General features: G+C 36.0%; 1 protein-coding gene across 1 annotated transcript; it reads left to right on the top strand.

The window, feature by feature from the left end:
* The first annotated feature begins 8840 nt into the window (after nt 1-8840).
* Nucleotides 8841-14382, top strand: LOC116261493 (uncharacterized). Its single transcript, XM_031640276.2, has 6 exons — nt 8841-8999; nt 9335-9385; nt 9489-9555; nt 12253-12293; nt 13880-13939; nt 14025-14382. The coding sequence occupies exons 1-6, from the start codon at nt 8934-8936 to the stop codon at nt 14091-14093; spliced, it is 354 nt and encodes a 117-aa protein (XP_031496136.1). The 5' UTR covers nt 8841-8933; the 3' UTR covers nt 14094-14382.
* The last annotated feature ends 388 nt before the right edge of the window (nt 14383-14770 follow it).

Raw genomic sequence — 14770 nt, 5'->3', positions numbered from 1 at the left:
TAAACTATATTTGTGATTTTTAGATGTGATTTGGCACACAATCATCTGTTTAGACATCTTAAATGTGTTTTGGAGATGTTCTTTATGTTTCATGTGCAATTCATGGTTGTCAATAGGCCATTGTAGCTGATATTTGCAACTAAAGATCTTTTAGTGGCACAAATGTACATGAGAGCAAGTGTGTCTAGGAATAATGCTTTCAACATTGCAACAAAAACATCTCCAACTAGGTATTGTTAGGGTGTAGACAAATCAAATTTCTTACATATTGATGTGACCATTTCGGCCTTGGTAATGAGATTTCAAGCTAGCTTCAGAATTTCAATAATTGAGGCAATTTATTAGAACATGACTCTAAGAACATCAATCATGAACCAGGGATCTAAACCTGAAATGCTTGAGTTGTTGCCATCATGGCAATTGACCATTTTACCCCTGAATGCTGGAAAACCTCAAAAACTCTGCAATGATTTAGAACAAACTCAAATAAGGTAATTCATAGCTCTACATGTCTTTGAGGTTGAACCACCTCATTTAACTGTATTTGTGATTTTTAGATGTGATTTGGCACACAATCATCTGTTTAGACATCTTAAATGTGTTTTGGAGATGCTCTTTATGTTTCATGTGCAATTCATGGTTGACAACAGGCCATCTTAAATTCTTTTGCATTATGTTACATCATATTATTTGACATCACACATTCCTTATTCATGCAGACATTTAGGGGTCCATTGAGGGAATCAAATGCACAACAAAAGGATATTTATCAATGACTTTTTCATGTCATTGAGCAATCCCGTAATGAGCACATGCTTCAATTTCTATTTTTCTCTTTTATGGAATATGATCATGTCCAAGATTAGAGTGGAGTGCATATATTTTTCATGTTTTATTTGTGTATAATAGTTTGTCATGCACGCATCCACTTTGATTTTCAAGTGCTTCAGATATTGGTGATACATGACTGCAATCACATATGTGTACCATCTTATTGGAAACAAATGTGGTTTGACACCATTCGTATAGTTTTATGGGGATTCCTACCTACACAAGGTTGAACACTTGGACATCAATTATGGCATAATATTTAAATGAGCATCATTATTTCAAACATATTTCAAATTTGTTTTCAAGTTCGTTTTTTTTGAAAGTTCAAGTTTTCGACTCCATTTTCAAATGACATTTCCAATGTGTGTTTTCCAAATATAATTTTCATACTCGATTTCAAGGCTATTGTAAACATTCTTTTACACTCATGTTCTAAATCATTTTCCAAACTTTGCATACATCCTGTAGTCGTAAGTTACATATTATTTCCTGATGATGATAATGACAATTTGAGTTTTTCATGGCCAATGCCTTGAGGGTCGATTTAGTTTTTCAAACGATACCTTTTCAACTTTAGGCTCAAATCCATTTGTGTTCACATTGTTATTAAGTTGGAAACATAACATTTATGCATTAAGTATAGTAATTTTGGCCATTGGATTGATTATCCTCAATAAAAGTGTTCGGAACGGCCAATCATCATAGCAAGAGGTTGGGTCTCATCTCTTTTTTCATGAAATGGAGGCAAGTATTTATTCTTTTCCCACCAAGGCCATGCATAAGGTTCTGCAAAAATTTACATGAGTTTGTGACAGTCATGAAACCTCTCTTTGTTTGTTCAAACTATTTTTGCTTAATATTTGACATCTCCAAATGTTATGTTTGATGTCAGCATGTTACTTGTCAACCTAGAGCCTTCATGAATCAACCTAGCTAGTGTTGTATTTCATGTAGTCATATAAATGTTGTTCAGACCACCTGAGGAGACTTTGCATAATCCCTACTTAGGCAAGTCTACCAACACTTCCATCTAGTTGTTACTTGAACCCATGTTTGCAGGTGCATATCCCCCTCCCTCCCCACTCTTAAGCCCCACTGCATTAGAGCCATATGTTTTCTTGCATGTGTGCTTCCAAAATACCCTTACCTTTTCTTGTCATAGCCATCATATCATTGGTCTTAACGTCAAACTTATGGTTGGGTTATACCACCATATGAGAATATTCATATATTGCAAGTGACCAAGGAGTAACAAAGAGCAAAAAAGCCATACAACCCTTGGAGAAGTCTACGCTACATACTTCTGATCTTAAATCTAGCTATACAAGTGTCTATTTCAAATTATATAGCACTTATAAAGCTTGAGGTGTTTTAGATGTCCTAAGACTGTTTTCACGCTATACATGTTAGAGTTGGCCTCTTATGCAATATGTTGCTTATTCACCTCTTCCAATATGCCTTTGAAAATGTAGACCATTTTCAAAAAGAGTCCTTTGTGCTTCATTCGTAAACCATTTAGGCAACTTTTGATGGTCAATCTATCAAGTCTCTTCATTTGTTTCAGGATCAAACTTCCTTTGAGTTTAGGTTGTGTATCTCTATTGGGTCGACCCTAACAGTTCATTTCCGACCATCATGTCTTTCCTTGGGTCTGGTCATCAAGTTCTTTTGTCTTATGTGTGTCTTCATGTCTTTAACAAGGACGGAGATATTCTCTTCTACCCCAAATATATTCTTCAACAACACATTGTTTCCAACACTTAAACATCATGAGCTGGCTTTGGAACATGAAAATGTTGACCCAGCCCTGATATCCAACTATATAACTACTTCTGCTACTAAAGGTGAACGGTCCATTGTTGGATCCATTCACTAAAAATAAAAATAAGCTAAGTAATGTCATTTTCAATGAGCCCATTTTTTAGCATAAGGATGCTCTCTTTGCTCGGAAGTCTGATATTTAGGCCCAATTCCTCTTCATGTCGAAGTCTGATCATTATCATCAGCCCCAAGAAGTTCCGCTTAACAAAAGTCTCTGATCCTTTCCATAGTTAAAATACTTCATTTTTAGTGATTAACAGATGGATTTTTTGTAGAAACATTTTAATTATGATATTGTTTACTACCATGTTGGAGGAAAAATTTGTCTAAAGCAAACCACATTTGGTTGGATTTTCATGAAAGTTTACCACATATCAACCTTTCTAAAATTCAGATGGAAAATCAAGCAGTTGATTTTCAATGATAAAACTTGTCTTTAGTAGGGTTTTGGGTTTAAACATCTTTGCAGTAAGCTAAGAAAAGTTTTGTTGATAAAAAACTATCAAAATTGATTGAAAAATTGGGCAAAACTCATTGTTGTAATAAGTGATTTTTCTTAAACTCTACCCAAAATTTTGAGATTTCTGGTTGTTTCTATTGATTATTGGTTCTTTTCATTTGTTAGTTTTCAGGGTAATTTATAATCTAGTCTTGTTGATTTTCACGGATTTTCTTCAAGAAACAATGTTTATCAAGTTTTGTATCTTTGTCGATGCACCTTTCCCTACCAAAGGTAAATCTAACATCAAACACATATTACCCCCTCCCTACTATGCATGGCTTGAATTCAACGAGGTTAGTCTTCTCTTCTTTTTTTGTCTATCTCATAGAGTTTAGGTGGATCCTTCATCCCTTATTTTTCCCCTTATTCTTTTCTTTCTTCCTCTCTATTTTAATGAAATTCCTAACTTTTACCATTTACAGAAATTTCTGAAGTATAAGAATTTCAATGAGTGCCTTACCTACATAGAGGACTTGATGGTTGAGAATATGCCCTTTGATGTTCGCTTGGGTTTCTCTCAGTTATCTCCTTTACATGCCTCCATTAAATTTTCCTTTGTTGTTCTCTTTCTAATCTTCATAGAATCTTCATGATTTTCTTCCCTTTTGTATGACTTTCTTTCTTTCTTTTATAATTTGTGATTGGCTGGTAAACCTGTTCATATCCCATTTTGATTATTTTTCTTGTTTTATTCTTTGATCTTGTTATAATCACATACAAGGAAATTTTCTCAACTGCTTTGTCAATCCTACAAGTCAAACTTTTGCACTCACTTTTTCTTTTATCTCCCCTTTATTAATTGGGAACATTATGTTGCATTTATGGAAACAGAGACCTTTATCGTGAGAAATAATAGGTTCTTAGAAAGGCAACAGGAAATTAGAAATCAATATAGTTTGCTGTTTTTCTTTTCTATGATGGCATCAAAGTGGTATCAAATGATTCATTAAGTTGATGATGATGAACAAGGGTTTTGCCTAAAGGAGGTTCCCAAGAAAGTGATTGTGGGCATGTTTTTAGGGGCCAAGTTTGCGAAAGCAGATGTGGTGGAGCTTGCCAACTCCACAAAGATTGATTACACTTCCTTCCATTTTCTTGGTACTTGCAAACAACTTCATTCATAATATTGATTCACAATCATTGTTTGAACACATCAAGAAAATTTGATACAGTTTTGTGCATAAATTCATGTTAATTTCTCTATATGTTGAAATGCAGATGTGTTAGATATAGTTTTGTGCATGGTGTTATTGCTTGTAGTGACATTGAGTCCTGTGAAGACCGTTAAGTTGATTAATGGTGTCACGATCAATTTCAATTTGATTCATTTGGAGTCTTGATGCACATCTGATCTTTCTTTTCTTTTATAAAAGATTTTGGATGTTTATATCTAGTCATGTTAATCAAACTACTCATAGTGGTACATTCAAAACAAATATTTATAACATATTTGTTTTGTGTTTGAGTCTGAATTAAGTGTGACTAATATCTGAATCTTGATTTGTAAAGTTCAGATACCATTATGTTTGGCTCCATATTTGGTTAAAACATTCCATCTAAAAGAAAATGGAGATGGGTGATTCATCACTATTTCAAATTTTGAAGTCAAAATCACAGCTAAGCATTGGTTTCTGATTTGTGCAACCCTCTATCATGCAGGTGGTTTTCTCATTTAATTGCAAGCCTAAAGGATTAACAATTATGCCATTTCTTGCAGTAACAAGAATTATTTGATGAAATGCCTGATAGGGATGTCATCACATGGAGCTTATTATAACTGGTCTGAAATCTCATTTTGATTTTGGATCTTCATTAAAACATGGAATGCAAGAATGTTAAAATAGTTGGCCTTTCGCTGGTTAGTGTAATTTGATCCATGAGATCAGCTTAGTTTTTTAATTCAATTTTATTTTTAAAAGTTTTTTTCCAATTGATTGCTTGTTTTTGCATGAAAGTATCAGAAATCGAGATACTGCCAAGCATTGACCCAATTGTTTCATATTATTTTATTGTTCTGCTTATTCTCTCATTTTCTTAAACATTTTTGGGATTTGGCCCAAAATCATTTTATTTAAAAGTTCCCATCACAAAACACATCGATAAATTCCTGAGTAACATGATTGGTCTGAATATGGAATCAATGCCATGGTTGGTTTACTATATTTCTTAGTCTACTTTGTGACTGGTTTCCAATAGTTGCCCACTTGCTGTTATTCGTACTCATTCCAGCTTCTTTGAACTGTTGTTCTATAATCAAATAGCATTATTATGTTAGTGGATTGATATTTGAGAACCACTCTTGTTTTCTTTCTTGCATTTCATAGCAATATGTTAAGTACAAACTTCAGAGTTTTCTTGTCTACATGTAAGTTATAATAAAAAAAAACCACTCAAAAGTGCCAGGTTTAGACAATATGGAGATTAAGGATGAGAAGAATACTAGAAGTGTTCGTGTAAGGAGAAGCTAAAATGTCTAGATTCTAATGATGATATTTTTAGTAGTAGATCAACTACAATAGATGCTGAATGGAAACTCTCCAAATTTACAATGTGTGGCACTAGTACCATTAATTAAAACCCTCCAACAATACCACCCTTCACAATGTGTAGTGTTCATAATTTTTAGGATTTATTAAATGTTTTAACTTTTTTAAAAATTTGCCAAGATTTTCTCGTTTCATTTTCGAGATATACAATTTTTTCCGTATTTTACACGAGAAATTTCTCACCATATAATACTTGTACACGTTTTTTGTGACAATGGCGAGCACCTCTTTCATTAGAGACCACTAGTTTGAGGTGAACTGCACAATCAACGACGTCAGATGGAAAGATAGAATGGAAACAATCTTGTTTTTGTTTCAGAAATATAGATTTTACCATACTTGTGTTTATCATAGCAAGTTTCTCATTATTTGTCTAGTGAGGCATTTTTAGATGTAAATGTGCTGCCGGTAGTAGCAACAGCAATAGCTAGCCCCTACTGCAGGAAAAGTTCTGTAAGGGATTTTTGCCGGCATTTTGTAAACGCCAACAAAGTTCATGGCATTTCCAATTTTACCTATTCGGCAGTCCAGCATGCGAATGTGTAAAAACATGTTGCCCTTCTTTCGTAAAGCCCAACTTATAGTCTCGTTCCATTAGGAAATGCCATAAATGGAGCAGTGCCCCCAAATCATATTTGGTACTCCATTGACCACAGCAGCTGGAAGGATTCCCCCCCCCCCCCACAAATCACGTCATTTGGCACTAGGATGCTGTGGTAAATGGCATAAGTAGTTTACAGATATGTTCCCGACCTAGATGTTATGTAGGTTAGGTACGACAGCAAGACGGGGTATGACATGTGTCCACGATAACTTGATTGTGCATTTGCTGAACATTGGAATCCGTACAAACATGTTTTGGTTACCATGGGTAAGATAACCCTTATGGTGGACAAGCTTTCAAACATCATGTGGTGGTCAAAGCCAAGCAGGATCACCCAGATGATCCGTTGGAATACTAGTTTCTTGTTAAAGAGCCAAGAGGCAAGTTCAAGGAGTTACTTTATCACTTGACAAGATCAAAGATTTGTATTGTCTTTGTTGGAAGGAGGGGGCAAATACATAAAACCATACGACATCTAAATAAACAATTAGGAGAAGGTGGATGTTACCTAGTTATCCAACAATGTGGCTTTAAAAAGGCACAAGATGGGTTTCTTCCTAGACGATGGTGCTCTTCATAGAGGGAGATGGTCTCATAGATGTCTCTATGCTTTCAGCTTTTTAGAAGAGGCCCTACCCTTGCTCCACCCCTGGATGAGATGCTTCCAAAGAAGGTTGTATGGGATTACTTCAACCAACAGAAGAACCTGCCTTGCAACAGCTACCTGTTGGAACGAGACTATAAGTTGTTGGAACAATGCTTTTTTGTTGCTTATTAGCTAGAGAGATCGATCCATAAGTTTTCCCCCCCAAAAAAAAAAAGTATCATGTCTAATTGGGGAACTATTTTTGAGTTTGAATTTGGAGAAGCTGCAGTGCTCGGAAACATACCATGATGTGTGCTAAAGTTGGGAACTGTTCGTGTAGTTGCATCTCTTTCATGGGGCAACGATAGGTCACAAAACTATGTTGAGTGATGGACAGTTATCCATCGCCCTTCCGTTTGCCGGAAAGAGTTATAGTCGATGTCTTTGGCCATTTCTCGTCCCTCAAACTATGTCAAAAATTTTGAAATGGTTTAATTGATGAAGTTTCATTCTGCAAATGCGTCTCTCCTTAATTTGTATGTTCATTTCCTTTGCTGACGACCTACATTAGGTAACAAGGTACACGAATTGCCATTCACGTGGCAACCATGTCTCTAGTAATGAGATATTCGCAACTATCAACACCAGATTCCATTCACTTTATCCAAGTAATTGCATCATGCAACCCACCATCAAGTCTGGCCTTGCTTATATTTCAGTATTTCCTTCTCCATGTGACAACTAACATTTGATCTGCAATAATGGTGGAAACTCATAGCGGACTAAAAAGGAAAAGTCCCAAGACTGAAGATAAATGCCCTTGTTCCATCCAAAGTATATGAAGCCCAAAGATATCCAGGAATTTCAAATCTAGCTAGACTTGTGTCTTTTTTTTCTTGTTTTTTTTCAATCTCTTTGATCTTCACCACTTTCCCATGGTACCGTTGGCCGCAATAATGTGCCTGCTTCCACCTTCCATGGATTCATCATAACATTTTATTACTCTTTTTAGACCCAACTCCCACGAGAGGTGCCCTTGGGCATTTTCGTCGATATGGAGAACTTGGGATTCCAATCGTCATCCATTAATGAAGCAAATTTTCAAAAGACATCCCAGTAGTCAATTCGTTGGGTAAGAGATTTGAATGGTCTTAGGATGCATTTACAAGAATGCTCAGGCACTTGAAAAGACCGATCTACCCCTATAGAGAGAAGGTGATAAAAATTAGAAACGCCTCTGTGTCAGGACAAAAGGGTAAATTAAAAAGGTTACTTTTAATGCCCCTCGTCCTGTTGGACCATTCATGTGAATGCTTTTCCCCTACCAACGACTGCCTGAGTGCCTGTCCAAGTTTTATTTTTCGGATCATGAATAGTTTTCCGTTATTTGGGACATGGAAAAACGAGGCAATAAAAATCACGAGTTTAATTAAAAGGAAAAGTAGGAAAAAGTATATGAAGGAAAATCCGCAAGTTCTGAAATCAGCTGAATCTCCCTCACATAGTTAGTGAAGTGAATAAACCGAATTGCTTCAAAAAGTTCGGACATGTGAAAGGTAAACGATATCTAATTAAGAAATGGGATCAGATTCAGATTTTGGAAATGACTTCCAGTCAGATTCGAGTTCCAATCCATATTTAAGGAAACATCCTTTTGAATTTGAATTCGTATCACATCTAATTTCGGTTTAAAAATAAAATTAGGATTTAGATGTAAGTTTTATAATAGAAATGGGATGATGAATTTGGATTCAGATTCAAATATGGTATTGATCTTTCTTCTTTCATAATCGAACATGAAAACGTGAACATCTACATGCGGAAACTAGTACAATCGATTCCAAGTCGGTCCATTAACATCCCTACACATGAGGTGTCTTCATCAACAAAGAAAGTACGGAAAATAAATAACTTGAAAGTAACTATATGACAACCATAGGAAATAGTGTCCGAACCGGGAGTATTGGTTCGACCCGTTCACATATCTAAAGAGGCGGCGGGCCGTAAAACCTGCCAGCTCCCCAATTCCGACTTCCCCGAGCAATGGACGAGGCTGAATTCCGACGTCTCCTTGATCTTTTCCCTGTCGTCCGATCGCGATCTTATTGTGTAAACTTGTCCGCTAACATTTCTCCTCGTAGATTTCGTGTTTTTTTCCCTCTGTCGACAATTTTCTTCCCGATCTTGTTGGTGACATGATGGCTAAAAATAGGGTTTTGATTCAGTTGCGACATTTTCTCTTTTCGATCTGCAGTATACCTTTTTCTTCATCAAAATGATGCCTACATCTTCTTCTCTAGTTATTTTTCTTAGATTCGGGTTCTTATATCCGTAAACTTGGTGGCCTGTCTGCGATTTGAGGCGACGAACGGTCAAATTGTCGATTTATTTCAATTAGGTGGTGATGGTTCTATGTTTTCACCATGTTTAGTTTTGGGTTTCAGGCAGATGATGAAGCATCGAAAGCGTCGACATCCCGAGAGGCGAGAGAGGAGGTGGAAGAAAACTGAAATTGTTTGATTACACGCGATGTTCTTTGTTGGTAATGTTTTTTAGGATCTCTTGAATGATTTAATGAGTTTTTTTGTATTGTTTCAGGTAGCTCGATGGCAGGAAGCGTGGGGTGAAGCGGAGAGGAAGGAAGATCTGGAAATCGACATCAATGGTATCGACTTTTCATCTAACTTATTAATGACCTATGCTTTTGCCACGCCACGAATAGTTCAGAGCTTCAGCCTTATTTGGTTAGTGAACTAATTCATGAGGGATGTAGGCACCGAAATCATTAAAATATTTTATGAATGATGGGATTGTTGACCTGAGCAGTAAGGTAAGTGCCAAGTGGTATTTGCTCAGTTGCTTCGTTCATGGCATGTCTGGTTCATTTGGGCCTACATGACTCACTTGGAATAACTGAACGATGCCATGAAAAATTCGTGTTTCTAACTTGGCAAAGGGTGATGCTGTTCATCGGTCTCGCTGCTTGTTCTGTAGATTTAACAGAATTGGGTTAGATGAAGGTTGTGGGGGAAAAAATACAAAATTATCAGGCCCCAGATAAAGAGGAAGCGTGGTTAACAAACTCCAGTTGATGAGTTCAAGAACATTGTCTGCCGGATTTAAGTAGGATGGAGAGTGTTAGATGATTAGCCTCATGTCTTTCCTTCTTATCTCATACTGGAAGCCATTTTCAGTTACATTTTTGGTCAAACCCTGAGCCACGAGTGTACAATAGAATGCAAAACTGGATTACTTTCTTTAGTTTAGCAAAAGGTTCTTTCATCTGTTATATGGTTTGAGTTATTAATTGCAAGTTTTCTTAGTGTCACCCTCTTAATCCAGATGACATCCTTGGCTATGTCTATGATCACCAACTAAGGTCTCATACTAGAGTTCGCTAGTTTATAGTTTCTTGTTTTAAATTTGGTTTGAATTTCCTCTTGGGGTCCATGATGAGCTCCAAGCTTCAGGTAAAGGCTTTTTTGAATATAAACTCTATAGCTAAGCTATGTTTTCAAGGCTTGGCCTAGGCTGTCAGGCTCCACTGATCACCTAGGCTAGCTGGTTTTAAGTGACTTGCCATTTCAAAATGCCTAGATCATTACCTAGGACGGCTAGGTGTGCCTAACTGTTTGATACCTTAGGTTTTTTATTGCAACCTAAATTTTTGCTTGTTTGTTTTTCTCTTTCTTTTTTATTTATTTTCTTCCTTTCAGATGGCTTTTTTTTTTCATCTTCTATTTTGTGTAGTCCTTTCATTTTCTTGTGTTACATGCGATTTTGCATTGAAAGCATATGTGCATGAGTCCATGTGTGTGTGTGGGCATGCACTTATAGTTACAATTGCAGTTCACAATCTCATTATAATTAGAAAATGTTTTATGTTATTTTAACTTTTAAGTTTTTAACATGCATACATATGTAGTATTTTTAAATAGTTTTTCTTCTTAATAGAATTATAATTGAAGACATTTTACATCAAGGCAATGTCATCATAAACTATATCTAATCGAGCATTTATTTTCCCTCTTTTCTTTCTCTTTTTTCTTTTTAATACATTAGTTATTTTAAGCTTTGTTTAGGCTTTGAGTTTGACAAAGTAGAATTAGAGATTTAGCAGTTTGGATAAAGGGAAGGTTTTGCATGCTTCATAACATTGGAGCAAGTTGCTTACATGTAACTTTTGCTTGTACTATATAACTTGTAAACTTTAGTTATTCATTCATTAAATTTGATCTTTTAAACTTTTTAATTATGTTTATAGTATTCAATGTTTTTGTATTATCATATTTAAACTGTTTTAGTGTTAACAGTTATTAAGTTTTCTATTGAAAAAGCTTTGGTTTATGTGTTTTCTTTCTATATCACAATCCCCATCCTTCTCATGGCCAACACATCACACACACACACACACACACATACATACATACATATATACATGTATGTGTTTTCTTTCTATATCACAATCCCCATCCTTCTCATGGCCACCACATCATTGGGAATGTACCTCGTGTACATATATACATGTGTGTGTGTGTGCGCGCGCAACTCTATATGTATTTAGTTGAATTATTTTGTTGTATAACAATTTTATGTGACTATATGTGGTTGTGATATATATATATATATATATATATAATAACATTTAGTGTTGCATTTTTTTAATTTTCTTCTTTACTGTCCAAAGCACCTAGTTCGGCGTAGGTGTACTTAGGCTATAGGGTCTACTCATTGCCTCAGCTATCCGTAGTGCTTCTAACAGCTAGAATCAGTCTGCAGCCAAGTCGGCATAACTTGGGTGTGGTTGCAGGTGTGCAGGCGGGACAGGTGTGACAACATGTAATTTTCTTTCTTTCTAATTGAATTGTTAATGGAATCATAACTTGTTCACTGTTAATTGATAATTTTGTTGTTTCTCTATATATATATATATATATCCACCATGTTTTCTTGGAAAGTGCATCGCCTGCACTTTGCTTCTATGACCCTATCAGACATAGCTCTAAACTCTAAAGCATACTGTCTATAATTAGAATGTATTTTGCATCTTAGAGGATGAAACTTGAATGCTTATTTAGATGAAAGGTGCTTCATACTATTTATAGCAAACCAACTATAGATATATGCGGCTACCATAAACAGGATTGAAGTTTTGAGATGTCAATTTCTGACCAACCTCCTAGAAACTCAGCTTGAGCTGGGGGGAAGATGCATTTATTTGTGTGTTAAAGTTGCAGACTAGTTTTTCTTGATGAGCAATCTGACACTTGGTTTGACCTATTACCTTTATGTTAATGTAGTGATGGTTTAGTATTTCTGTCGACGAAGCACTCCTTATAGTCATGGTATCTCTTCTTGACAGATCCATTCTGGGGAAAATTAAGGTCGGCAGCAGAGAGAAAGGTACTTTCTGTATTTTGTAGAAATACTTTAAAAGAAATTCGATTCTGTTCCTGTTTGGCTGTCCTTGTTTCCCATATCTTATAAAAGCTCAGTACTCCAATAGTTAGCTTTTCTTATTTTGATGCAACCTCTACCTTTTAGTTATTATATCATCTATTCCAATAATTTTGTGGGTGCTACTGGTTCTGTTTAGCCTTCAACAATTTGCCATAGTTATTTGAAAGAAAGAATGAAGCTAATTCTTTTTGGTGATGCGAACGGATTCTTGAACTCGGGGTACCAGTGTGCCTGGTTTGACTAATTTGGAAAACCTAAAACTTGTCTACGTTATTGCAGTGGTCAATTCAAATTGCTATGATGCCTGGTAGTTAGAGCTGCAAGACCAGTGTAACGCAGGATTTGTTGTCAAGAGTATACTGACGTGGATGCTAATTGTGCCACTGTCACGCAGAAGACATGGTAACCTTGGTCCTTCATGCATGTAACCCAAACTCACAAACCCTGGATCTGTAATTTTTTTCCTTCCATTTTTCACCTTTCTGGAAGGGTAAGAAAATATTACTTGCAACTTCTTGAATTTTCAAATATGAGTTTTTCTGAAATTTGGACTTTCATCTCACCTCACAATTTCTTTTGATATAGGTGCCAGGATATGGTATCCTTTTTGGTCTTTAAGACTCTTTTATCTTTTCTCTTCCAAGGTCTGTCCAAATTTCAGAGAAAGAACAATTTTTTTTCTCCTGGAAGCAGGATGAATAAAACCTCAGGTGCTCAACATGTTGCCCTACAGAAGTTGTGGCTTCAATCCTGAACTTGCGGTCATGTGAATGAAATTCAGGCGAACTCTGTGTTTCAGTAAATTCTAATAAAGATCATCTGTTAATCCCGAGTCACAGCCACAAACCTTAATTATGTTACAGTGACAGCAAAATATGCATTCTCAACATTTCATGTAATCAGGAAAACTACAGGTTAATCTGGAAATATGTTGACATGGAAAGAGGGATGACACCTTGGACATTCGGCATCTCATGATACTGTCACAGTCGTATGTTTAGAGTTTTGGTTTTCTGTTATATTTGATTTGTTCGTTTTTTTTTTTCCGTAAGTCAAAGTTACATGAACTCTCCAGAAAAGTTGTTGCACCCGAGTTATTATGACTAATCTGTGCATGCAGCGATCGAACAATTTGCTTTCCTTTTTCTTGAAGTATTCATAGAACCATAGCTTATTTTTGTTAATTGATTATTTTGTGTATACTCTTTAATTGTCTTATTTAGGTGTCATGTAGTCGTTTCTTGAGTTTCATGCACTTGACCTTATTGTGATGCTGGTCCATCTGATAATTCGTAGTGTCAGAGTCCCAACTATTTGTTCACTTTCTGTGTTGTTTCTACTGCGTCTCTCTTGCTCATCTATCAAGGATGACAAGGATAACTAACTTGGTCTATGTCCTTCTACGACTTGTTTCAATGATCATACCTTTATAGCTCTTCTGCCTTCATTGTTTGTCTCATTGTTTTTACTTGAATCAGATATCGAGAATTTTCTTGTTTATATGGTGTCCCGTGTTTCTACTGTTATAGGTAAGCTCAGAAGAGGCAGAAAGGTTCTGCAATGCCTTTCAGATGGTTCACAAGAAATTTGTAAGTGTTGCTTTGAGTTGTTGAAGTTCGTCCTTGAGTTCATATGTGGCTTGTGTCTTAAGAATCTTGGCTTTCTGTTCTTCAGGTGTATGAAGCACTTAGCTCAGATGCTGCTAACAGGATCCTCCATTCATCTGGAAAATCAACAAGATGACGTTAATACTTGAGGCCCGTTTGGATGACAACCCCACAACTCGTTTTTGTGAAAACCAGGTTATTGAGATTGTAGTTTTATAACCTGGTTTAGAAAGTAGTGAGACTCCCGGTTTAGGTGCTTGGCTGAGAACTCCCCTTGGTTTTCACAAAATTTTTGGATGACAAAATGAACTTCGTTTTGGTAGTGAGAATGTAAATGATAATTATGCACAATTATGTCACTTTTAATAACCTGGTTGTCACTTTGCTGCAGGTATAATATTTATAATTTCAATATCTTGGTTTCAGTTTGGAACATATTTATGTTAATAAGAGTTCACATTAATGGACGCATCCGTCGCCAACAGAATATGCTTTCCACCAAACTGCTGGAGGCCGCCTAAAATTCGTATAGAAGGCACCGGAAAAACGGATTATGTACGAGGCAAAATTATGCCAAAATTGAAAGAGAGGACACACACCAAATTACAGATCTTCAAGGGCTTGAATTGGATGATTGGGCTCTTTAATTTTTTTTTTCATTTTTCTCTAGAAGTTTTCTTTCACATTATATAAATAAGATATATAAATTCGGTGAAGAAGATAAAGAAGATAACGAAGCGGGGGAAGATTGAAAACCAATGCCGCCTTTTCTCGTTTTAGTGGTCTTACCAAGTAAGCAGTCAACGGCCGTGC

This window comes from Nymphaea colorata, chromosome 9 (genome assembly GCF_008831285.2).
Source record: "Nymphaea colorata isolate Beijing-Zhang1983 chromosome 9, ASM883128v2, whole genome shotgun sequence".
Taxonomy (NCBI): Eukaryota; Viridiplantae; Streptophyta; class Magnoliopsida; order Nymphaeales; family Nymphaeaceae; genus Nymphaea; species Nymphaea colorata.
This window is presented reverse-complemented; position numbering and strand designations above follow the sequence as displayed.

Coding starts and splice junctions, on each gene's coding strand:
- LOC116261493 (XM_031640276.2), top strand. CDS start 8,934: ATGGACGAGGCTGAATTCCGACGTCTCCTTGATCTTTTCCCTGTCGTC. Junction 9,000..9,334: donor TCCGATCGCGATCTTATTGT/GTAAACTTGTCC, acceptor TTTGGGTTTCAG/GCAGATGATGAAGCATCGAA. Junction 9,556..12,252: donor TCTGGAAATCGACATCAATG/GTATCGACTTTT, acceptor TCTTCTTGACAG/ATCCATTCTGGGGAAAATTA.